The sequence below is a fragment of the Caretta caretta genome, chromosome 1, assembly GCF_965140235.1.
Source record: "Caretta caretta isolate rCarCar2 chromosome 1, rCarCar1.hap1, whole genome shotgun sequence".
In the NCBI taxonomy this organism is placed as follows: domain Eukaryota; kingdom Metazoa; phylum Chordata; order Testudines; family Cheloniidae; genus Caretta; species Caretta caretta.
This window is the reverse complement of record NC_134206.1, coordinates 253690558-253716671: the sequence shown is the minus strand read 5'-3', so window position 1 is coordinate 253716671 and position 26114 is coordinate 253690558. Positions and strand designations below refer to the sequence as shown.

Sequence of the window (26114 nt, the reverse complement as noted above, 5' to 3'; positions counted from 1 at the left end):
TATTTTAGAGCTGTTATGCAGAAACAAGCTGCAAGACCAAGGACTGGTCTATGCTACAGAGTTAGTTTGACCTAGCTACTTTGCTCAGGGGTGTGAAAAATTTACCCCTCCTGAGAGCCATAGTTATGCCTATCACCAGCAGGAGAGTGAATTTGTGTGGGGGGGTGGAGGGTGAGAAAACCTGGATTTGTGCTGGAAATGGCCCAACTTGATGATCACTTTAGATAAGCTATTACCAGCAGGACAGTGGGGTGGGAGGAGGTATTGTTTCATATTCTCTGTGTGTATATAAAGTCTGCTGCAGTTTCCACGGTATGCATCCGATGAAGTGAGCTGTAGCTCACGAAAGCTCATGCTCAAATAAATTGGTTAGTCTCTAAGGTGCCACAAGTACTCCTTTTCTTTTTGCGAATACAGACTAACATGGCTGTTACTCTGAAACCTGTCAATAGTTATGCCTATTACACCACTAGATTGACCCCCTCTTGAAGCGGTGAGTTTACAATAGCAACAGAAGAACCCCTTCCATCACTGTAGTAAGTGTCTAAACCGCAGTGGTTCAGCTACAGCTGGCTGGTGCAGCATTTCTAGCATAGACATATCCTTAGATATAGCCTGGATGTGAGGACCTAGAGAGAGGTCCAAGTCAAAGTTGTTGGGCCTGAGTGACAGGCAGGATGGTGGTGTTGTCCACAGTGATAGAGAAAGGAGGTAGTCCCCTGGGTCTGGGTAGTGACTGGTCAACGGTTCCTAGCTCTGGGTCTCTCAGGCACACTCCCATGCTGGTGTGGCCCTACAGTGTAATTCATGAGTGACTGGCTATAGCACTCTTACAATATAGCTGGGAGCGATTTACATGCTGGAGCTGTGTGAGTAGACCAGGAGCGGTTGCTCTCACAGTAAAGCAGTGTAAAAGACACCCCATGTTGGAGAATTGAACGGACACAGGTGTCTATCAGTCCAGATTGTACTCTGGGTAATGTCACACTCACAACCACCTCCTTACCTTACTGGGGGTTGTGGTAATAAATTCATTATTGTGTGTGAAGCACTCAGATATTATAGTGATAAACACCATAGAAAAGTTAATTAGGAAATTAATAATTCTGTTTTCAGAGCAGAGTTTGAATAGCGTGCAGTAAATAATGCTTGGGGCTAATCACTGAACAACAGGGAGAAAACAAAATATTGAACAGCTTCTTATTAAGGGAACACCGTCCAATCCAGGCACTGAATGAGAAATGGGTCCTATGGAAAACATAGTATGTGATTGTGTAATTAAAAGATGTATCATAGTGCATGCACACAAAGGGGATGAATTAAGGTTGCACAGGCAAATTTAATTGCAGCATTTCCTAACTTCTGAAGGCTTGACTTTGCAACCTTAATAATGTTCTTTTAACATGGTTGTGTGTGTTTTATAAATATATATATATAATGCTATATTAGTAGTACAAAACACTGTAGTGCTCCTAGAAAAAGCTTTGGGTCATTTCTACAGAATAGTGTAGTATTTTTTTAAAAGACAGTAGGATTTCATGCAAAATATTAGCATGTTCAGAGTAGAAAATATTTGAGCTGTCTTTTAAAGCACTTTATTCTTTCAATATCCTTCATTTTATAGTTAACTACTTCCTCACTGAAGCTTTCCTGCTGTGACTTGACCATAATCTAGGTGTCACAGGTCCCAATCCTGTTGCCATTAAAGTAAAAATGAGTTTTGCCATTGACTTAAATGGTAGTGGGATCTGGCCCTAACTTTAGTATCAAAGATTTGAGAAGCTCTGTACCTGACTCAATGTGTGCTCACTGATTTATTTGTGAAATTCCTGGTTGAGGTGACAGAATCCACACAACCCTCTTAAAGCTGCAGAGCAAGGTTAATAGTGCATCCTTATAGTAATAAGGTAGCAAGTGATAAAACAAGCTTCAAAATAAATGGAGAGGAAAAATACATTCCTGAGGGCTGGAAAGATATTGATTGTTTAGATAATACTTGCAAAAAGCTTTCCAAAAATTAATGAATTAATTCTCACAACACCCAGCAGTTAAAATAAAGTTCAAGCTGCACAAAATATTTGCAATGAAACATGAAGCCACGCAAAATTTGTCTGGTTTCATTTTTCATTAAAATTTGAACTCAGACCAAACCCATGAACCTTTTGAGTGAATCTGAGTCCTTCTGTTATGTGTATATATACACATACAATTCATGTTTTTTCCAAGTAGAAATTTGTGGATTTGGGTGAGTTTTACTTTGAGGTTTTGCATGCCTTCGTATGTATGAATTTTCTCATCACTGATGCAAAAGAAAATGTTAACAAAAGCCCTTGTAAGGTATAACACGAGTTTCACACAACTTTAGGTAATGTAATTCTTAGCGATCAACACTTAATAAATGGTTTCAGAGTAGCAGCCATGTTAGTCTGTATTCGCAAAAAGAAAAGGAGGACTTGTGGCACCTTAGAGAGTAACAAATTTATTTGAGCATAAGCTTTCGTGATGGGTCATTACACAAACTAAAACTATTACCCCATGTTTATTCCCCCCCTCCCCCCCACTGTTCCTCAGACGTTCTTGTCAACTGCTGGAAATGGCCCACCTTGATGATCACTACAGAAGGTTCCCCCTTCCCCCCTCCTCTCTCCTGCTGGTAATAGCTCATATTAAGTGATCACTCTGGTTACAGTGTGTATGGTAACACCCATTGTTTCATGTTCTCTGTGTATATAAATCTCCCCCCTGTATTTTTCACTGAATGCACCGGATGAAGTGAGCTGTAGCTCACGAAAGCTTAGGCTCAAATAAATGTGTTCGTCTCTAAGGTGCCACAAGTCCTCCTTTTCTTTCTATTTAATAAATAAATACTATCTCCATCTTAGAAATGGAGTGTCCAACACATCCCTCCTCTTACACAGATACTCCATGCCCAGACAATTCGGTTTACAACAGCCATGTGTTTAAATTGATATGGGAGAGAGTTGCACGGGTCTACCCCAACTGCCCGCAATGAAACCTCCCATCAGAGATCGCCCCCCCACACACACACATCTGTGTGTGAATGGTGGTGGGGAGAGCTGTACAGGATCTACCCCAACCGAAACCCCCTATCAAGGCGACCCCCTCTCCGAGGTGAGGTCAGTGCGCCTGAAGGATCAACGACCTCCCCCAGCTCTGGCCCCGCCATAAAGGTTCTGGCGGGCGGCGGCGGCGGCGGCGGGAGGGAACCCACGCGGCGGGAAGAGCCGAGTGTGGCGGGGCTGGAGGGGAGGCGGCGCGGAGGGAGGGCAGGCCGGCTGCGGGAAGCGGGGCTCCGCGCTGGGACTGGTTCCTTCGCAGCCATTTTCTGTCCAACCAAACAGCCGATTTGCGGAGGGAGCCAACCAGGGCCGCACTGGAGGTTTGTGCCTGGCTCCGGCCAATGATTGGTAACCGGTTCCACTGCAGGCTCGAATGAAATGTCCGTCTCCCTCCCCGGGCCCCGGCGCCGCCGCCGCGCCGCCGCCGAGGGGACCAGGAAGTGGGGAGAGGAGCCCGGGCCCCGCCAGCGCCCGCTCGCCTCTTTGTGCGGCCGGAGCCCGGACGGGCGGGGACGGAGCCGGTGGGGGCAGGCGGGGGGAGATGGGACCGAAGCGGAGCCCTCTCCTCCCCGCCACCGGCTCCCGCTGGGCCTGGGCTTTGGCCCGTGGCCCCTGCTCTGGCTCCATTTTGTGGGCCCGGGCGGCGGGAGCGCGGCTCCCCGGGCTGTTCCTGCCCAGCGCCCGGCCACACGCGGGGGAGGGCCCCTGCGGCGTCCCGGTCACGGCGCGGGCTGGGAGCCGCGATCCCCCTTTGCCCGCCTCCGGGATCCCCTGGCCGCGGTGCCCAGCAGCGGGGATCCTTCCCTCCCTCCGCCCCCCGGGCGCGTCCCCTTCGCTCCTTCCCCCGCCCTGTAGCGGAGCGACTTGGGTCTCTGCGGATTGGGAGCCGCTTGTGGGATCTTAGGCGGGGGCGACCTTTTCTGCCCACCCCCGGGCAGTCCCGGCCACCTCCGCTGAGTGTGCGGGAAGTCCGAGCCCCTGGTGCAGCCAGAGCTGCTCCCCGTCCTCCACCTCCCCCGCGCAGTTCCGAGCTTGTGGCTGTCAGTGCTGTGGGCTGGGAGGATGGCGGTGCTGGTGTGGTGCAGCATCTCGGTGATCCTGGGGTCAGAGCTAGGACAGCTAGTCTCCTCTACATCGGCACCCCGGAGTTAACCTTGCAGTCCTCTCACAGGCAAAAACCCCTTGAAAGCGCTCCGCATGAGTAAGGAGCGTAGGGTGAGGCCCTAAAACACCAGGATGTGATGAGAGGTTCTGAGTAACCAGGCAGGAGCATCTGATACCACAGTAGGTAGGCAGTGGCACTTCAGTTTTAGACAGGAAATAATGGATTTTAGTCTCTCTCTTTTTTTAAAAAAAAAAAACATACACAATTCTCAGAGATAAAATGATAGCATCTTGAGTCTGTGGGTAAACCTTCCCCTGAGGACTAGAAAGTAAGTGATGGGGAGAGGGGACTTTCCCTTCCTATAGGTGTGCCTTCCAGCAGCTACAGTTAATATGGAAATGACAGCTAGGCTTCTGAACAAGTTGATAAAAATAAACTTTTCTAGGGGTTTAGAAACTTGATGTGAACTTCAACCAACAGACAAAAAAGGGTGTCTGGTGAAGCAGGTTTGATCTTAGTTTAGGGGATTTTTGGCTGTGGGTGTAGGGAATGCATTACAAAACTTAATATTACAGTGTTTTCATGAAGTTTAATTCACAGAGCTTATTTAAATGTAAAGATTTTCCTTTTGTGTTGTAACTCAGGCACAGCTGTATTCAAGTGCATAAGAAGAGGGAAATGAAATTTATTAGGCTGACAAATCTGAGTGAAGTGCAAAAGTAACCAGTAACACATGGTGACTAGTAACCTAAATCTGAAAACATTTCCATTTTAAGAGAGAGACAAGGTGGGTGAGGTAATATATTTTGTTGGACCAACTTCTGTTGGTGAGAGAGACAAGTGCTCAAATTTATACGGAGCTCTTGCTCTGTGTAAGCTCAAAAGCGTTCTCTAATAGCCTGGGACCAACATGGCTACAACACTCCATTTTAATAATTGCTGTAAATTGTTTTACACACTTAAAATTTAAGGTGCATTATCCCCTCTTATGTGCTAGCCTTTGCTGCCATCTTGCAACAAAATCCAGGCTGTTGACACTGAGAGAGCAAAGTGCTGTAGACTGCCTAAGAATAACCTGGAAAGGAAAACAAACTTAAAGTTCTAGTAACATATCAAAAGACTAATACTGTATGTGACTCTTCAAGCTTGTACATTTTGTAGGCTACTCCAAAAGTGTAAAACTGCAAAGAAATTTAATCAGATTCTACTACTGCCCTTTTTTGTGGCCAAGTCTCACTTAAATGCAAGTCCTTGCTTCTGTAAATAAGATTCAATGTGGAAGGCTGTAGGACTGGCAGGGTTGTATTGATTCTTTAGGGGTATTCTGGTTTATTCAGTCATGGATTACAAGACTGTATCAGATAAATGAAGGCTGCCCTTCATCCTTGAATGTCTTATCATTTTATTCATAATGACCTTTGCATTGCTGACAGGAAAACATATTTTAAAAAGTTAATTGGGATGAAAAATGTAGTTTTGTTTTTGTTTTTTTTTAAATCTTGCTTACTTATGCCTTACCTGACAAAAGAAGCAGTAGCCAAAAGGCAAGCAAGGAGCAGCTTGGGGTACTACCCACAGTATAGTTGTAGTTATATGTGCAAGAACTGTTTTCATGTGCAGCTGTTAGAATAGATTTCCTGAACAGTGTATACACTTTATCACTGTGCCAGCCAAACTCTGCTATATAATTATCTCTTCTGTATAGTCTGTATTGCATCTGTTTTAACATGTTAGGAAAAATACTATTTGTAATGCTCAGGAAAATCCAGGGTGGTCTGATCCTAAATCATTAATTCCCAAGATGGTATATCAACCACTTGTTGATGGTCTGAAGAGAGCTGGCTGGTTATGTAGTGTTGCCTGTTGGCATTTTGAGCTGCTAACTAGACTAAAAAATGCTAAAAATAAATATCCTGGTATTACCCTTCAATGTAAATATTTGCAGTATTTGCCACATAAATGATATCTGATTGCCAGTGGGAGAGGAGACTGTGATTGTGGATAGGGGAAGTTGTTCTACAGATCTGTGGCTGGCAAGAGGACAGTGGTCCATGAAACTCTACTAAGATGTGGGCTATGGTATAGAAATAGCTTTAATCCCTGACTTTAATCAAGACAATTTAACTGTTTTAATCAGGATTTTAAAAGGGATAAAATTGCTAATCTAATTTTTATTTAATCTTAAAATTAATTGTTGGGTATCAGATCTGAAATCTTTCTGTGATTAAGCAATGAGGTTATTGCCTTATTCAGAGTCTTTATTTTTAATTACCTTTTGTAACTATCTTCTTAGGATTAGTGCCAAGTAAAAACAGATGAAAGTTAAAATTTATTTACTAAATAGAGTTCAACACAATGTATAAGCCACAATGTGAGAATTAAACTGAATAGCTCAGCATGTTCGAGTATCAAGTATTGGTTGAAAATAAAACTATCCTGAATTAGTCTGGTAAAATTCTACTTGCTCTTTGCTTGAGGTGAAGAAATTATTTTTCATAAATAATGTGTGAAATATTTTTAAATATGATAAAGGAAGGACAAATAGCCTTTGCCCTGACTTAAAGTTGTAACTAATCTATGGGGGGGAAAGCCAAAAATAATGGATCAGAGTAGAAAATGAAGGATATTTTTAAGTAAAGGTACTAGGACAGTTATTAAAATATTAATTGAGTGTCTTTAAAACATTTCAGACTGTGTCTTCGTGCTTGTGCTGATTGAATAGATAGGACAGAGCACTGCTTATCCGTTTCAGTCTCTGCAAAAGTAGTGGAACTGCACAAACTTTCTTAAATAGCCTATATAAGCTCTGATTCTTTCCAGTTCACATCTCTCCTCCCCCCATGCCTGCTCCCTCGCCCTCCCTCCCCCCACCAAAAAAATTCAGAAACCCACAAGAGAAATCACGGAAACTGTGCCCAGTTCTTCCTAGTGTCCCCCACCACGCTCAGACCAAGCCACTCAGTTTAGTGGCTGTTTCAACAACAAGAAGAAATTTGTTGTTAGAGCCTTTCCATACTGCAACTGTAACCATGGTAGTGTACAAGTTAACTGGCATAAGGGGCTTCTGTTAGAACACTTTTTATGTATAGTGTGGAGGAGCCTACATCAGGGGTAGGCAAACTTTTTGGTCCGAGGGCCACAATGGGCTGTGAAACTGTATGGAGGGCCAGGTAGGGAAGGCTGTGCCCCCCAAAAGCCTGGCCCCTGCCCCTTATTTGCCCCCTCCCACTTCCTGTCCCCTGACTGCCCACTCTTGGGACCCCCTGCCCTAAACCCTCATCCCACCCCCTATCCAACACCCCCCCGTATTCTGACTGCCCTGACCTATCCACACCACCCCCTGACAGGCCCCCCGGGACTCCCACGCCCTATCCCACCCCCCTGTTCCCCAACCCCTGACCGCCCCAGAATCTCCGCCCCATCCAACCGCTCCCTGTCCCCTGACTGCCCCCGGGGACCCGCTACCCAACCCATTCACTGCCGTGCGTGGCGCTACCGCCACCTTACCATGCCGCTCAGAGCAGCAGGAGCTCGCAGCCCTGCTGCCCGCGTGGCTGCATGGGAGGGGGAACAGCAGGGGAGGGGCCGGGGGCAAGCCTCCTGGGCCGGGAGCTCGGGGCTGGGCAGGACAGTCCCGTGAGCCGTAGTAGGCCAGAGGTGGACAAACATGGAGGGAACCCCTTACAGCCTAGATGCTGAATAGCAGCAGTAAAACTGTCCAGTCTTGTCAGTGTCACTCTACAGCTCTTAGGGAAGGCATTGAGCATGTAAGCAGATAGAGATGCTTCAGATGCAGGAAGAACACAGGGCATCCATTCACAGGGTGCAAATGTATAAAGACTTTAAACATTTTAATAAAGTAATTCTGTAGAAATTGATGGAATAACATCCTCTCTCTCCATCCCATGCACATGCTTGTTAGGCAAAGTTTCTTATCTAAATTGATGGAGTGGACTATTCAAGCTTTTGTCTAGTGGTTATATTACTAAAACTCTAGGATTTTCAAAATTCAATGAATAAAGATGAAGGGGGAACCTCAGGATTTGGGTTAAATCAAGTGCAGCAACTGAAGAGGATACAGAAAGCTCAACAAACTTATTCTAGTCCCTTCCCTGCCAGTGCAGGATTATTGCCTATGTTGTTTGTTTTATTTTTTTCTTGTATGATATTTAAAACTAAACTAGGCCTGCTGCTTAACTTCCTGTGGGAGATCATTCCAGTCTTACAAATCACATTGCTAGGGAGTTTTCCCTGTTCTTAAGGCAAATTTTTCATTTCCTGTTATTGTTAGTTATGGACTTTTTATTGTACTGTGCTAAATTTCCTCTCCTCTCCTTGGTATTCACACTTCTCAGAAGTTTGTAGGCTTATGTCCTTCCATAGTTGTCACTGAGCCAAGCCACAGATATGGCTTACTTTTTCCTTCCAAGTAAATCCTATATCCCATTTAAGTTTTTATGATCTTGAGGTGTTCTGAACTGAGTTTAGTATTCTAGGTGTAGTCTCAACAGGGCATTGCTGACAAGGAAATAATGCATACTGCTCCAGAACATCTTTATGTGCAGCCCAGAACCTCATTTTTTTAATGCAATATGATAGTGTAAATTCACATCTAAACTAATTTGCTGTCCACTATTACCCATGAGGCTCATTTAGTACAATTCTGAATGCCTGCCTTCCTCTCTCCCTCCCTTTCTTGAATTGTCTTCAAGTGTTTAAATCTCCATTTCCCCCAGCAATTTCACTGTATTTCCTGCCAGTTCTAACTCCTCAAGATCTCTTTGCAATATTTCTCTGTCTTCAGTGGTGTTTGCAATACTTCCCTGACCATTTACATGCAAATTACTGTGCTGTTTACTTCCAAATCATTGACAATATCAAATAAGAATGGAACTAACCTGACCACTTCAAATTCCCAATTCATGACTCTCAATTTGATACATTACCCCATATTATCTTTATTTGTGCTCACTCCATTTGCTTGTGTTGCTGTCCAAGCCAATCTGTTTTTTCAAGTCATTTTTCAAACAGAAATGTAGAATGTAGTTGTATTTTGGTTGGATAGGTATGCAATCCATTATACTAATTCAGTGTGTTCGAGGCTCCATGTATGACGCCATTATGTAACCACGCAAACGGGGAAATATGCTCCTTTTTATTAAAAATGATATTGTATAATCCCACCTCAATAGGAACACAGTAGAGTTCCCCTTGTGCAGGATTTGAGTCCTTCAAGTCAAGACAGAGTTTTCAAAGATGCCAAGTCCCATTTTCAAAAAGAATTTAAATGCATAAGTAATTTTTGAAAGTGGGATATAGGCTCTTGACTTGCATAGGCACTCTTGAAATTATTAACCAAGGTCTAGTTCTCCCTCTAGAGGCTCATTGATGTTCTGAAAATTAGTACCCGCTTGCAGCAATGGCTTAGTTGCATTGTTGTTAGCAGAAGTATCAGTCTGACAGGACTCACTGCCCTTCTCCCCAACACTTTGTCAGTGAGTCAGATTACTGTATGCTGGGGGTATTTCTCTGGTACATTGAACTTTGGTGCATTTTTAGAATAATTTCAGTTTAAAACTGGATGCTTTTGAATTATTTTGTAGCCAGTTAACATAGCTGTATACTGCAGTGCTTTATTGCTGCATAAATCAGGTCATGCTATATAGGGTATGAGCCTTGTACTGAGCTGACTTTGAGCATGTTAAGTACACACTTATGGTGATCTTAACCCCCATGACAGATTATTGTAAATGTTAATTTTAAACAAGTCTGAATTTAAAACTCCAGTATTTTATTATGACTGTTCACTGTGACAGAACTGTTAGTAACAGCTATCTTTAAACAGGCTCATGTTAATACCAGAAACAGAACCTAAAGAAACATTAGTAGGGTGTCATGTTAGTGTGGTATCTCTTCTCTTGATACCTGGCTCTTGATACCTGGCTCCAGATGGCTTAAGCAACAATTGAAATTTAGTTTATTTCTTTCCCTCTACACCTCAAAACCATGGAACAAATAGTGTTTACTCCGGAAGGGTTTGGGATTGGATTAAGACAGGATAATGAAAGTCCCAGTTGAACTATGAGGGAAAATTCCAGAGCCTATGTCTGCTGTTAATCTAACTCTTATAAAAATGAAGATACAAGACCATAAGCATAAAAGTTCATCCATGAATAAGGAATATTCTTTTTCATTTTTCTGTTGAAGTGAGAAGACTATGAGGAGCACTCTTGATGTTTTTGGGTAGAACATCTAATTTAAAAGACCAGATTCCACCAGTTCCAACAATGGAATAAATTCTCTTCTTGGGTCTTATCTGTGCTTGCATTTTTTCCCAGAAATTCCTCCCCCCCCCCCCACCAAAAGTCAGTTGTACCAATCATATAATCAGTAAAATCACTCATATAGGCACTGACATTTTACCCACTGTGTCCAATAGACTTGTTCTGAGCAGGGTTAGGCAACACTGCCTCAAATGCTGATGGCTGTCTAGTGCACTCTGTATGAATGCTTGCATCATTGTTATCACAAGTGGGGTCATACAGGTGGAAGCAAGAGTAAGGTGTGGGGGGGTTCCCCTAAAATTCCCCAGTGCAGATGGGGGGACGGGGAGGAGAAGAGAGTCTGTCATCGTAAACTCCATCTTGTTTTGTGTGATTGCCACTTTTCAGGGACTCCACTTTTTATTGCTACCTTCACTTTGGAGTGTGACCTTCATGTGGTATTGCATCCTCCTTTGTGGACTAGAGCATCAATATTGGTAGTACTGGCTTGACACAAATTGAATGACTGTCTGTGAAGAGGGCACAGAGCAATCTTCAACAACCAGCCCATCCAGAAGACCAATGAACTCTGCACAGAAGCCGAGCTGGAAAAGTAGCTGATGATCCTCAACCTAGACACATGAATAAAGTCTCTGAACCCTTTGGCCAAGAGGGAATGCGCTCTGTGAAAGGGGTGGGGGATGTCAGATTAATGCCACACTCAAGAAGACCAGGCTAAGGAGAGAAGAGGCAAGAAGGGCTGCTCAGCCTAAGGATGCTGATCAAACCCAGGAGTCGCAGGAGGGATGAGATCAGGGATGAGGAGAATGTGTTCAGGACTGTTATTTTTCAGAGATCTGTAACTCAAGTGATTTTTAAGAGTAAAGTGTCTGCGGTTAAAAAATTCCTTTACTAAGCCCGTATTCCTTGCTTGCCTGCCACATTGTCTTGGAAACGGTTAACACAGTGTCGTGGAACTCTGAGGGAGCATATATAAGCACTTGAGGCTTAGGTGGGCTGGAGTGTGAGGTGACTGGACTGTGGGGGCCAAGTGCCCAAGGGAGGTGTCAGACAAGTATCTTCACCTTGGAATGTCTAAAGACCCAGGGCTAGGAATAGTGACCAGTCACTGTCCAGACCCAAAGGGCTTAGAAACATGTGGTATCCAGTAGTTGTGTTCACTCACAACAGAATGTTGTCTGCCCAGAGAGGGGGACTAGGCCAGGTTCATGTGGTTAAACTAGCAACGTTATTAATCTTGTAATTCCTATCAACATAGTTACAAGGTTGCTTCTTCAGTTCACCTTGGATTCATCCACAGCAGATATACTAGCACCCCTGTTACTGTAACAGCCAACACTGGTGCAGTTTGACCTCTTCTAAGCTGCTGATGTAGACAGGTCTCAAGCATTTTCATTCTGATAACTCACACTAGTGATAGCAACCAAGTATCTGCAATATTGCTGGTGGTTGCAGTAAAATGGGTACTCAATCTGGTATAGACTATGTTCTTGAAGAAAACCCTTTCTGTGGTCGTAAAGATTCATGAGGTGGATTCCTTTGTAGGATCAGGTGTAAGACTGCTTTTTATTCTCTCATTAAGGAGAAATCCAGATGTGACTAGTTGGGGTTTTGTTAGCCAATGACTATGTAAGTTTAAACAAGAAACAACACACAAAACCACAGTAAACAAGATTAATTCAACTCCTGAAGGTAGGAAACATTTACTTTAATTCCCAGATATGGAAATGGTGATACAGCATGTGTCTTGCTGAACATTAAATAACTGGAATTAATTTTTAAGTGAATATGATAGACTCTATTGCTGCTATCACACTTTATCTAAAATGGTTGCCTTGAACTCCGCTATTCCTCAATAACAGAGTAATGAGAGATGAGTGTTGCCGCTTCCCTACTATGAAAGCAATGGAGAAGTCCTAGTATAATAATAATGTTACTCAATTGACCACTTGTGCACTCTACTAAAGTGGATTTCTTGAAATAATGCCAAATTAAATTTTAGAATTTCATACGTTTTATTAATACTGATTAAAATTACCCTACATTTTTTGCAGTGTAAGTCATATTACAGATGTAATCTTACTATCATGGCTGCTAGCACATACTAACAGCCAGAGTTGCTTGATATTTTTCAAATAAATTTTTTTATTGAAATTCAGCCTTTTATGCAAAGAGCATATTTTCATGAAAAAAACTTTCAAAACGTTCCACTTTTTAAAAAAGCTTCTGATGGAAACTTTAAGTGAAAAGATTTTGTTTGTTTTTGAGAAATCTTTTTTTCAGTTTTGGCATGTTGTCTCTGGGGGGAAGAGGGGAGGGAATCACTAGTGTTGCCCAGGCAAAGTTTAATTGCATGATGGGTTCCCCCCCCCCATTGAAAAATCATCAAAAAATCAATTTAAAAATAGTTCTGCAGAAAAATCAAACCATTACAACAAACAGAATGAAAGATGCTTCTGAATTTGCAGAAATTTCAATTACTTTTTTTGGTAAGCTCATGACAGAAATTGAGGTGAAACCATTTGGTCTGCATACAACCCAGAGCTGCTGGTCTGTGTGCCTGCTTCAGAATTAAGCCAGAGGGTCATTGACCAAGAAGCATACATAGTGCAGACAGAACATCCAGAAAATTATAAGCAAATGGCAATTTTCAGTGTGACTTGGCCAAATCTGGACCTATTTTCATGGGGACAGCAAAAGGCACCTCTGAAGCCCCAGGACTAACTCCCAGTCAGATTTTGAGTTCTTGCTCCTAACCAATGAGGCTTTTACAGGGTTTCTCAACCAGTTGTTTGCAGCCCAAAACCGGGTTGCCAGTATGTGTCAAAGGATGGCGAGGGGGCCAGGTCCTGCTTCTGGGGTTAGGAAGTGTTTGGGAGGTGGTGGGCTAGGCAGTTGCAGATTTTTGCACTGCTCTTACCCTGTAGGGGTGCATCCTACAGCTCCGCGCTTGCGGGGCCAGCTGAGCTCAGGACCTAGCGTTGAATGTTGCTACCTCGTATGCAGGGCCACAGCATCTCTCAGGTTTGACCCAGCTGTCCCTCCACCACGGTGACTGGCCAGCCAGGCCAAATTTGAGCAAGTGGTGCTGTGATCCTTTGCACCATTCACAAATTTGGCCTGGCTAGACCTGAATAGCACTGCAACCTCAGAGATTGCAATGCCCAGAGTAGGGAGCTGAGCCCAGATAGCTCTGCAGGACAGGAGCTACTGCTGTGGTATACACAGTGTACTTATTTTGTACTTAATATGTATACTATATATTGTAGGTAAGATCTGGCTTACTAAAACATTTGTTTTTTGCACTAAAACTATTTACTGGGTCATGACAGGCCATAAAGATTTACAAATGGGTCCTGAGCTCAAAGGATCAAGAACCACTGCTTTAGAATTTCTTTTTAAAAATTGGCAAAATTACCTATGTTTCCCTATTCTCATTCTCAAATGGTTGCAGAGTTTTTGCTGAAGCTTTCTTCCAGAAACTCAGTTTGAGGCAGAGGCCAAACATGGAAAACTTCAGCCCATGCAGTTAAAAGTTTAAAAGTTATAACCAATTGAAAATGGGGTTATGGGTAGTCTGAGGCTACTAATATAAGGCTCACTACCTAAATGTAAAATTATATTGACATAAATACTACTCTTTTATAAGAGCACACCTGGTTACTTTTCAAAATAAACAGTGTAATTATTTTTAAACACTCAGCTTTTTAGCATGGTCTTGTAGTTTAACCTGTGGCTGCCTGTGTTTTGCTTAATAATCTAAAAAGAGAATATACAGTCTCCGGTTGTAATCTGAGAGAGTGTTGTGGCTTGTTTTCTGCCTGTATGGGGACTGGAGAGAGGGATTGTTAGCTTTCATTTTCATAGACTACATTAAGCAACCCTTTGAATGATAAAGGATGTTTCCTTGGTCTAATATTTTTCATGAACAGTACTGTATTACGCTAAAAGTACCTTCCTATAAATTTAAATGTGAAGGAGCTACTGAAGCCAAAGCATCTCAGGTCAAATTCAACCTTAACTGAAGAGCAATGGACACTGTTTTTAATAGGAAGGTGATTGTTTATGCTAGCTGAATTTGGCCCCTTACTTTCAAGGTAACTTAAATGAATCTACTGCTAAGCAGTAGCATTTGTGGTATACTGGAGTGCATGATTTTGTTTTGTTTTGTTATAGATGGATGGTGACAGTTCTACAACAGATGCTTCTCAGTTAGGAATTGCTGGAGAGTACATTGGTGGTAGTCACTTTGTAATACAGCCTCATGATGGTAAGAAACCTACCAGTTAAAGTGGAAGTTTGTCTTACTTTATCATACTTAATAGTATTATGCTATATCCTGTACCTTCTTGTCTAGCTCTTCCACTAATTTTCCATCATTCATGAAGCTAAGAATTGATATTTATCTGCATTCATAATGACTCCCTGCATACAATTCAGTTTTGATCAATTTGAAAATGGGTTTGCAACTTTCAGTGTTTGCTTTCAAAGGGGCTCCGATGCTATCTAGTGTTCTGGGAAAAAGAAGTAATCCACACTAATATGCTTTATGTTGACCTGTAATGGGGTGGTGTGTGTTAAATATCAAAGGATGTTGCTTGCCTCTTTGCTGGAAGAGGAATGTCTCTTTTTTAAAAATAAATAAATAAATTTATAACATTGTTCAATAAACAAATTAAATCTTAATATTTGTGAAACTGGTGTCGGGAAGTACACATGGACACATCCAATATTGTAATATATAAAAAGAATACATATTGGTGAGGTGTGATAGAAAACAACTTTCCTAGGCACCACAATGTCATGGGCGCATGTGTTAATTTTTAACAACTCTGGGCCTTCCAGGGCTGTAAGCAAGTGTAGTACTCACTTGGAAGTTGGGAATCTCCCATTTCCACCCTTGTTGTTAAATCTTAGACGACTGGCACTATTCAGTGAGGTTTATTTCAGACCAGTATCATTTTCTTTTGCTGTTGCGGGTGGGGTTTGAAATTTTACATTTAGGGGATGATAAGAAGGGGCACTTCTTTGGCAAGCTTTTTTTAATGGCAGCTATATGAAGTTGATCAGAGGTTTGGAATGTTAGTAGTCCTGGATTAATAAGGAGACTACAGGTAAGATGATTGAAGGTGCTTGGCAAATGCACCCAATACTAACTTTTCTTTATTTTGCTAGACACTGAGGACAGTATGAATGATCATGAAGACACAAATGGCTCAAAAGAGAGTTTTAGAGAACAAGATATATATCTTCCAATTGCAAATGTGGCAAGGATAATGAAAAATGCCATACCCCAGACAGGAAAGGTAATATCCATGGTTAAATCCAACAGGGCTGTTCTGCTAATGAGAACATATTCACGTATTACATTCATTCTTCGGTTAGGCAAAGTTGGGTTCCAGTACAACATCCCTATCTTCAGTTGCTGAAACTGTATGCTTGCTCTTTGAGAGCAATTTTTTTTGGCCAGGTTTTCCCAAAATTTATTTTGAACTATATTTGAGTTACAGGAATCCAACAATTAAAAGATTAAACTGCTCTTTTCATAAAAAATATAAACTACTTATTTATTCATCCATATTATGGAGTATGTAGCTGTGGTGATCGGTAGTATTTTTCTAGACATGCAGATTATGCATAACTGCCACATAAAAGCGGACTTATTTGGTCAAAAATAGAGGCTAATATTTGAGCTGGCTTGCTTAGACCTTATCTAAACACAAAGTTTGCAGCAGTTTAACTAAAACTGTTTTTAAATCAATTTAAACTGATGCAAACCCCTGAGTGGACACACTTAACAGGCTAATGAGATTGCTAAATTGATATGACAAATGTAAAAGCCGGGTCCAAAGTAGGTTTTGTGTTTATCTAGTGTCTACAATGCTTTACGTAGACAACGAATGTTTTCAAAATAGCCACCAGACATTCACTCATAAAAGTTATCAGGCATGGTGGCAATCAAATATTGACAACTGTTAAACTTGTAGGAAAGAGATTTCTTCTTCTTCTTTTTACGTTTTTGGATTGGAGTGCAGGGAAATTGGAATGAGTGAGCCAGTTTGGATGAAATAAGAACTTCCTTCTCCATCATCTGAGGAAAAAATCTAGTTATTCATCTTTGAACTTCTGTATTTCCAGAAGCAAGACGCCAAAATGCCATAAAATAGGCTGTTCTAATGGCTTTAATTTCTGGCCTTACTAGAAGTACAAGTTATGAGAAGGCTTGTGAGAGCTTGTTCTCATGAGACTTGTACTCCACTTCTGCAGACTTGAGATTTGATTAAGTATTGGAACCCTCTAAGCTACTTATCTTAACCAAACAGTCATTGTCATCTAAATCCTCTCTAATATTACATAGGATTTGGAGTACAGCTTACAAAATAATCAGACAGCTAGCAAGACATTAAAATATAACCTGACATAGGCAAGCCATGGCAGTCATGGATGCTTTCAAAACCCCTGAGTGTTTCAGTGTAGGATTGTTAGATTCATTAATCTTTTCTTTACACCAGATTTTCAAAAGTGCTCAGCACCCACAATTGAGGTCAGGTTTTCCAAAGAAGTTGGCACATTGGGTGCTAAGTTGTCTTGAAAATCTGGCCACAAATATCACAATGGGAGCTGCTACCCCTAAGTGTCTGGATGCTTGAAAATTATGTCTGAGAGAATATGGGGTTCTGAATAAAGATTGCTATTACTCTGAGATACAAAGGTTCCTTCTTCATATTCCAACTGGAATAGATTTGTCACATATGAACAAGCATCAAATAAGGATAATGCTTCAGTGGATTCCTGTTTATTTACTTTCCTAAAATACTCAGCTGTAGCACCCCTCTGCTATTCTAAATCACCTAATTTATTTTTAATGGGCTAAAAACTTTAATTTAACTCACCTAATTTATTCTTGGCAGGAGCACATCTGTTTATTCACTTGAATGCTTGTTTAGAAAACTTAGAATATTAAAAACCACTGCTGGGCAAACCGAGTAAGCACTAGTTATGAATCTGATTAGGATAAAATATCCCTGGCTGAGCTGCAGAAATTTAGTTCTGGAAGGCCTGAGATACAGGCTCCATAGCAGATTGAGCAAATTAAAGGAGAATAGAAATTCATGAAGCTGCTTTGTCCCACAAGACATTATAAAGTGCTGTCCAGTCAGATTCATCCTGATGACTCCAATTTCGTACCTTTCTTAGTTTCCATTTCCAGAAGGTTATAGTACCATGAGGTTCACTTACACTTACAACTTATGAATTCAGATCTGACTGTGAATATAATGGCTTGTGTCCAAAGAGAAGAAAGGGAAGCATGCAACCCACTAATGTCTCTAAACTGTGTGCATATGTAACAGCTCGTACAAAATGCAGCTGTGAAATATTACAGAAATTGTAGAGGTCTGCAGTGTCACCTGAAATAGTAACATAATAGTCTTAGTTTATTTAAAATGCTATTTTATCTGCATTTTACCTGGAACAGCAGTGACATCCAGTGACTGTTTTGCATATGCACACTAGTTTTGTTCATATATGCATATTACTTATGGATAATTATTGTGGGGACATCCCCATATCTTCTAGTTTATTATTCCCGTACTAAGAGTTGGGGTTCTACAAGTTTTTAGTGTAATGTTGCAAGACTCTCCGAACTAGTGGGCCTAAGGGCTTTAACCCACAAGCCTGATCCTGAGAGGGGCTCAGCACCTCTAACTTCCAGTGAAGTCAAGGGAAGTTGTGGCTGGCCGGCACCTTTCAGGATCAGATCTCTGACCTGAGCTTTGGGAACAGGCTTAGTAAGTAGAACTTTAATTTGCAGTTTATTAACACAGTGAAGCTTAAGCAAACTTCAGGTGACTTTAGTAATGGTTTTTCTTACCAGATTGCTAAAGATGCAAAGGAGTGTGTGCAAGAGTGTGTAAGTGAATTCATCAGCTTTATAACATCTGAAGCAAGTGAGAGGTGTCATCAAGAGAAACGAAAGACTATCAATGGAGAGGATATTCTCTTTGCCATGTCTACCTTGGGATTTGATAGTTATGTTGAACCTTTGAAGCTGTATCTCCAAAAATTCAGAGAGGTTGGTAGCCTATCTTTCCACACAGGTTTAGACAAACTTACTGTGTTCAGTGTTGGCTCTTTTTTATTATCTCCATATACAGCTGAAAATGGTTCATTTGCACCGTACCCCAGAATCTACTATCCAGTGACTGATGTAACATCCATGTCTACATCAGAATAGAACATGACATGGGATTAAAAAACACTTAAAAACATAATTAAGAGTATTGGCAAATTTGCTGTTCCAAAGTAGCTAAATTGTCCAACTGATGTTTTTGAAGAACCTTTCTAACATTATGGTAAAAATTAGTTTTTGTGCTCCTGTTAAGAACTCAGCCAGATCCTCAGCGACATTCAATGCAGCTACACTTACTCACACCAGCTGAGGAGCCAGCCCACTACATTCTATCAGATTGCATTTCTAATCTGCGAAGGGGAAAGGTATATTTTTAACACATTACTTTGGTGACATGAAAACTTGTCAGCTACATGCTTGTTTGAGCATATTTTGCTTTGGTTGTCAAGTACTTTCCAATACCCTGTTTTGGCATTAACATTTGCATTTCTTATTGCAGAAGATACTTCAAGATTTAGCATATCCTCTAGTCTTCTCAGAATTTAGCATGAACTTTCTTCCTTCCTTCCAGCAACCTTCATTTCATGCAAAATAGAGCTGTCCTCTGCTTTTTTCCACTTTGGGGGGCTGAAGAGATTAATGTATATTCTATTCCTTCACCCACCATCCCTCTGTGGCAATTTATGCCAAAGAGTCGGAGTTTCACTATGAGACAGTGGCATGAGATGTTGACTCAAGAACTGAGTCTATCCAAACAAGTTATAGGAACTTTCAGCTAATAAGCTGCTTCTCCCCTCCTCAACATCCCTCCATTCTTCCCGCACACCCACGCCGTACATAGAACACCCTATACTCTAACCGTCTTCCCTGTGTTCATGTAGCAGTGTCTGAATGCTAGGCTAGCTTGCATCAAAGACGGCAAATTGCAGCTTGTATGTTGCAGTAGCTCTTCAGAAAATGTTTAAGCCCATTTGGTTTCAAACGTACCTTTTCTTTACAGTGACATAGGTTACACTACCAACTGTGTCAATAGGCTAATGGAGCTAGCATTTAATATCTGGATTTGTTGGCTCTGGTTTTGCCTGTCTGCTATAAATGATGTTCCCAGTCTTGTCTTCAGAGTACTATACAAAGGAAATGGCTTCAACTTTTTTTTCTTAAATGTATGGACAGTTTGTCATTACGTTAGTACTTGCCTTGATGTTTTCACAAAAAGCTTGGCTGATGAAACAGCACACAGTTCATTGGGTGCCTTAACTCATCATGCTGACCCCAGGTTCTGGTTATATTGGATACTATGGGGAAGAAATTCATTATCTTGGGTTTAAATGTGACCTTCCTATTGTATGATATTGGCACTGTACATAATTACTTCCCAAAGCTATTAGAAAAGGCATTAAAGCTATAGCATACAAATTAGTGGAACAACCCACACTGCATCTTCTCTTTCCCACTTCATATCCCAAGAACCGTACTAGAAAGTGTATATATCCATGTATAAAATGCAACCAATAAGCTTATGTAACCAACATATGTTTGCCACATTTTTAGTATTCCTGGAATTCTGCAGTGGATTATAGGTACAAAAGGTAGACCTAACTATTTCTTGTGAGTTACCACAGAACTCTTACTTCTGCAGAATTTGAAGGATCTCCTATAAAAGTGCAGTCTTTATACTTTGCTCACATACTGTGTGTGTTTTAAAGAAACATTATCATTGCAGTCCTTGGATGTTAGTGTCACACTTCTCCTTGCTGCATACAGGCTCTGTTAGCAGTTGTAAAAGTTCCCATTTTAGGAAACTAGGATCATGAGCAATCTAAGGTAACTATTATAATGCAAACATTTTCTGTATTTCATTAAAGGCAATGAAAGGAGAGAAAGGGATTGGAGGAACAGTTACAACTGCAGACGGTCTTAGTGAGGATCTCACAGAAGAAGCATTTAGTAAGTAAACTTTTAAATGGCTATTCAGATCTCATTACTACTTTATTTGTAGATCCTCTAAGGTTTCAGATTTGAGGAAACGTTAATCATCAGAATTTTCTTCTTCGTAACTGAGCCTGGTCAGACTAGCTGGGTGGGATCTAAAATAACCATAATTTTCATTTGGGACGTGTTGGTGATAACCTGCATTTAGATGCACTCATTGGAGTCAACGGAAGCTTTGTGCGCCTAGGGTCAGAATTTATTCATCAGTCGTTTGATATTAACTTTGCTGTTAGTAATCCTATCCAATGGCACTAGGTTTACATTCTAGTCCTAATGTGAAGTGCTTTGAGAGCATGAACTAGTGCTGTAATTTTTCATTAGACTTTAAAGAACATAGTTTTTAAAGGTTTCAAAGTAGCAGCCATGTTAGTCTGTATCCGCAAAAAGAAAAGGAGGATTTGTGGCACCTTAGAGACTGACCAATTTATTTGAGCATAAGCTTTCGTGAGCTACAGCTCACTTCATTGGATGCAGTTTTTAAAGTTTTCTTATTTCCTTAGTAGCTAACCATTCAAGCCCATATGCAATCTTCCTGCAAAAATGCGCGGGAGGGAAGAAAGTAAATCACATTTTGTGGCGTGGAGCCACAGAGTCTGCCAAAATGAAATTGAGGCTCCTCTCTGGCTCCTGTCCGTCTAAAACACTTACTTTCTCTTGCTGTAAATAGAATGCACAGACTTTGTGGACGTGGGGAAAAAAGGCAGCTGTGGTCGAGGGAAGAAGAATCTTGTGAAATTATTCTTTTCCTTTATGGCTCCATTGTAGCGTACTTCCCCATATCCTGCAATGGGGCCTGAAGGTTCATAGGGGTCCCTCAAATTTTTTTTTTAATTTGGAACTAAGATCTTAATAACAGTGGAGTCTTCTGTTCTTGTTTTAAGTACCTGTGGGTAGTGGTGGTAAAGCGGTTGCAGAGAAGTTGAGGGAGAGCTCTCACCACTTTCAAGAGTCAGACCAGTTTAAAAATACCTGGTAAATGCCTCTATTAAAATTTATTGTTAAACTAATGCGTTAGAGATGAGCTATAGACTTGAACCAGGTGGTGACCTGCTGAAGCAATGAGATGCACTTTGCACTCCTATACAATCCCATTTTGGCTCTACAGAATGTAGAAAAACCTATGGAGGCTCTTGTGGCCAGAAAGGCAGTTTCCAGCAGGCCTCGTGATTCTGAGAATTTAAATGGGAACATTGCAGTGGAATTTTACAAGTTATTTTAATAAAATGCAAAACCCCCACAGTTAATGAAACATTGACATTCACAGTTTAAAGTCAGAGGTCAGCAAATGCAACGGGTAACTTTCCAACAGCAACATTAACTCCGCCATGCTGCGCCTTCTGTATATTCTCTGCCAGACATTTAAAGACAAACAGTAATGTATGTCTATCCATTTAGCAAGGTAAACAGGAATAGAAAATACTGTGTGCGTAATGACTTAACGTTGCTAGAGAAACCTCAACTCTTGCAGGTCCTGATTGTTTGGATCTAACCTTTAGGATTTTTAATCCTACCTCTGTTGCTTGCAGTAGCAGGAGATTGAACTCAATGACCCAGGGGTCGTATGTAATTTCCCAAGGACTCATGTAAAGAAAAATGGGTGGAAGAGAGAAAGCTAACTCAACCGCATGAATGACCCCTTTATGCAAGCACTGATGTAGTACTCACAGGAAACATTCCTATGCTTCTAGGAAGCATGTGCTCCTAACAGCACCATTTGTGTATGTGCTTACTAGAAGTACTAGTATAGCACTTTCAAGAACTGGTGTGAAGACAAGATACCCCCATCAACTGTGTGAGTTTGCTGTCTACTTCCCAAGTTTGGTCTCTGGGAGATGCTCCCTAATCTGGAAGCAGAAGGCTGAAGAAATGCCTTGACACCAGCTCACCAATCATATTTCAAATTTCCTAGGCTCTGGAGGCTTCAGTACATTCTATGATGCAAAGCTTGAGAGATTGGGAAAGTTACTTCACACATGTCATTTAATGCCAGCATTAAAAAATGGCAGTTTTGGAGGAGAATAGTAGGACTTGGCAGGGAGCAGGAGGCCCTGGCTAAGAGGCAGAACTAGGAGACAGAATCACTATCTCTTACATACATGACTTGCAAAGCACAGTTTTTATATGTGCAGGATTATCTTGCCTGAAGAGTTTAACTTCAGACTTAATGTGTCTTTTGCATGTAACTTTTAGTTTGGGCACAACTTAATTCAATAAAAGTCAATTTTTTTTAACCAAATATGGTAGAGACCAAATTTAATCTCTCAAATGTAAGCTGTTCAGCTCTGTCATAAGTTTGGTTAAACTTTTTTTACATGGGAAACTGATTTAGGGTTCTTTTGAGGTTTTTCTGTTTTTGTCTCTTATCCTTGTATAGAAATGGCTGGACTTTCCAAACCAGCCCCTTATTCTCTCCAAATGCAGAATATCAGAGTTCTACCTTTTGCTTTCCTAATGACTTCTATAATAATTCTACTCTTTGATTATCACAGGGCTTAGACCCACAATTACAATAATGTTTACCTAACAGGTTCTCCGTTTAGTCTCTTGACTTCCACACCACACTTTAGTCAGTTTACTTGTCAAAAACTTTTTTATTCATTTAACTGGCTTCCTGTAGGTCACTGTGTGTTAAGTCCAAGCTCTTTGTCATGTCCTTCAGAACACTGCACAATTCCATCCAAGCCTACATCACAGCTCTAATTGCTACCATTACCCTTACCACTGCCCCATTTTCTCCACTAACAAATCCTACTCTCCTGTCATGTCTTGTAAAGCATGGACTATGTGCTCAGTGCTCTAAGAAATTTTTTTAGAATTCAAGCGGCCAGTATGGTAAAGTGCACCTCAGATTGGAAAGTACAGCTGGTTTTTGCCTTCATACATCATCACCAGTAAAAATTTTGCAAGCTGATTTCAGATAATGATTTGATGCAGAATAAAATCAGTTTCAACTCTGCAGTGCTAATGGCAGTTAACTTGTTTTTGTTAGTAAAGTAAACTGATGTGAGTTTATAGTACTCCAGGAGTAGATATGATGAGGCCATAGTCCCTCTGACCATAACTGAACTTTCTGTTGTGAATGATAATATATACATTAAACAAGGTTCTAAGTCTCCTGCAGTTTTGTCTAACTTCCTTAACTAAAATGCTCTTTCTTTTAGCTAACCAGTTGCCAGCAGGTTTAATAACTACAGATGGCCAACAGCAAAATGTTATGGTTTATACAACATCTTATCAACAGGTACAGTATCCTCTCATCCACTCTCTTCCTTCTGTCGCTAAAATTGAAAGCCCTATTTCAACACCCCCCAGTCTGAAAGAGATGAGAATAACTTGTATTTAGACCTTGTATTTCTCATGCCTTTCTGACACTACGACCATACAAGATTACTAAATGTGATACATCTTTCGAGGATGGAAACTTGAAACTAAACTTACGTTCTTCCTCCCTCCTCCCCCCCCCGGTCTCTCTAGATCTCTGGTGTTCAGCAAATTCAGTTCTCATGATTTGAAGAAGGCTTTGGATTTGGGAATGGAAGAGAGAGACAAGAAAGCTGTACAACTTGTGAGAAGAGACATTAGTTTAAAATGACAGAGGAGAGAGTTGTCTCTTTGTACATTAAATAGCTGTAATGTAGCTACCTGAGGCTTGACTAATGGAGGTGTGAATTCTGACTCAAATCTTTTTTCATGAATTTTAAAAAAAATTGGATTTTAAGGGTATTAAAGTATTTTTGTTTTGTACAAGAGTTTGTTGCTCTGTATAACTCCTGTATGCATTGTATATTGCAATTTATTACTGTCAGAGATTTGTAGACAGTTTCTTATTTTCATATTGAATCATGTTACTTTTGTAATTCAAGTAAACAGCTGAGTTTAATTCATGTTTACCCTTTGAATAAAATAAGGGTAAAGTTCATTTTGAATGCAAGTTGCCTTTATTATAAAATTTGAATTGTTATTGGTTATGTAAATTGTCTTGCATGTCTTAACTAGATTTTTAATGTTGATATATTTATTGAAAATTTGAAAGGGATTTTTTTCATGAAACTCTAGCAGCTCAAAAGAATTTACAATTGTTTTTTTAATGTAACTTTAGAATTTAATGTTAATCCAGAAGCAAACAATTGTTAGATCTGTTTACATTTAGAGATTTGGTGCCCATCAACAGCGTTTACTATAGTACAACAGTTTTTATTTGAGATAGCTACTGCAGGCATTCATTAGGCTACTTTTACAATTCCATTAACTTTAATAACTCTGTACAGACTCCTGAAGAGTAATTTGTTAAATTTAAAAGTAGTCTTAGAGCTATTGAAATTATACGCTTTCCTTTTATGCATGGTTTTTGGAAAGCCAAATCCCAAAATTTAACTGTTTCCTCAAGTGTTCTAGGAGGATTTTATAGTCCTGTGATAAATGACCTCAATTTATCTTTTTAAATGGAAATGTTATAAGGTGTGGTTTCCTGTAAGAGTGTGGGAACGCTCAGATGTTTCAGAAATAGTGTGTACAGGGTGTGTATACGTGTGTGTGTGTGCGCACACGCATGTATACACACATCTGCATGTGTGAGTGACTGAAATGTGAATAGGTGATAAAAATCTGAAAGGAAAGACTCAGACTTCTAGTTTGCTGTCTCCTTCCTGATTTTGCAATAAACTGTACCTAGATAATGTAATTTTGTATATTTAGTGAGCTATTCTTAGTAATGTTGCTGGTTGGTTTGTTTTTTAAATAATTGGGTGAGTAATCTTGTTAGATACTTCAGCGTCCTAGACTGTGTTGGTGTAAGGGTGGTTGTGTACTAGCATCCCTGTTATTCAGCCTGAGTTCGGAGACTTTTAATATTTCTATTTGCATTTCAGTGAGCTGAAAGTTAGTATAACCCTCACTCTGCCACCCATCTCTTTTTTTTAACTTAAAAACAAAAACAAACCTTTGACTTGGTGCTGTAATTTTCCTGGAGGCTATTTTGCAAATGTGATGTTCTAATCCTTAATGGGCTAGATAATTGGGTTAAAACAAAACAACCAAAAGAATGAAATTTCAGAATTATGGGCTGTATGTGGCCAGAAGTCTTGGTGTATCTTTCTTTGGTAACTGAAATGTCATAATTTATATGTAGGTTAACAATATGCCAAGGCAAGCCCCTGGACAAGTCCACTGTATTCTGTGGCAAGATGGACGTATCTTCTGTAGCAGTGTTCTCAGGCAGTCTGGTGTCATTTTTGCAGCAACAAGTTTTTCATTAAATATGAGATTAATAACACAAGCAGTACAGGAGCCCTGAATGTTTTATGTTCAATTTATTTTAGACCAGTCCCATATTTCTAGTTCTTGATGTGCAGAATTTGGTACTGAAAAAGGGTAACATTTAAAGTGTGCGGGACAAACTAGAGGTTTTGGCACTTGGTGAGTGTACAGAAGGGATCTTGGACTTACAGGAAAAGCTCATTAGTTGGATAGTGTTGATTACATATTTTAATACTGATACTTAATCTCTTTAACTCATCATTTTA

The 26114-nt window shown here is 40.6% G+C and overlaps 1 protein-coding gene across 3 annotated transcripts; it reads left to right on the top strand.

The window, feature by feature from the left end:
- Positions 1–3168: 3168 nt before the first annotated feature.
- NFYB (nuclear transcription factor Y subunit beta) lies at positions 3169–25867 on the top strand. 3 transcript variants are annotated; one of them, XM_048831784.2, is made up of 7 exons: positions 3272–3400; positions 14646–14739; positions 15645–15775; positions 18346–18543; positions 20466–20547; positions 23754–23833; positions 24067–25867. In XM_048831784.2, exons 2-7 carry the CDS (start codon positions 14646–14648, stop codon positions 24097–24099), a joined length of 618 nt encoding a protein of 205 aa, XP_048687741.1. In that variant the 5' UTR covers positions 3272–3400; the 3' UTR covers positions 24100–25867. The 3 variants fall into 3 exon arrangements, with proteins under 3 accessions (XP_074979346.1, XP_048687741.1, XP_048687731.1); XM_048831774.2 differs by having other exon boundaries at positions 3399–3428; XM_075123245.1 differs by lacking the exons at positions 3272–3400; positions 18346–18543 and adding an exon at positions 3169–3191.
- Positions 25868–26114: the final 247 nt, after the last annotated feature.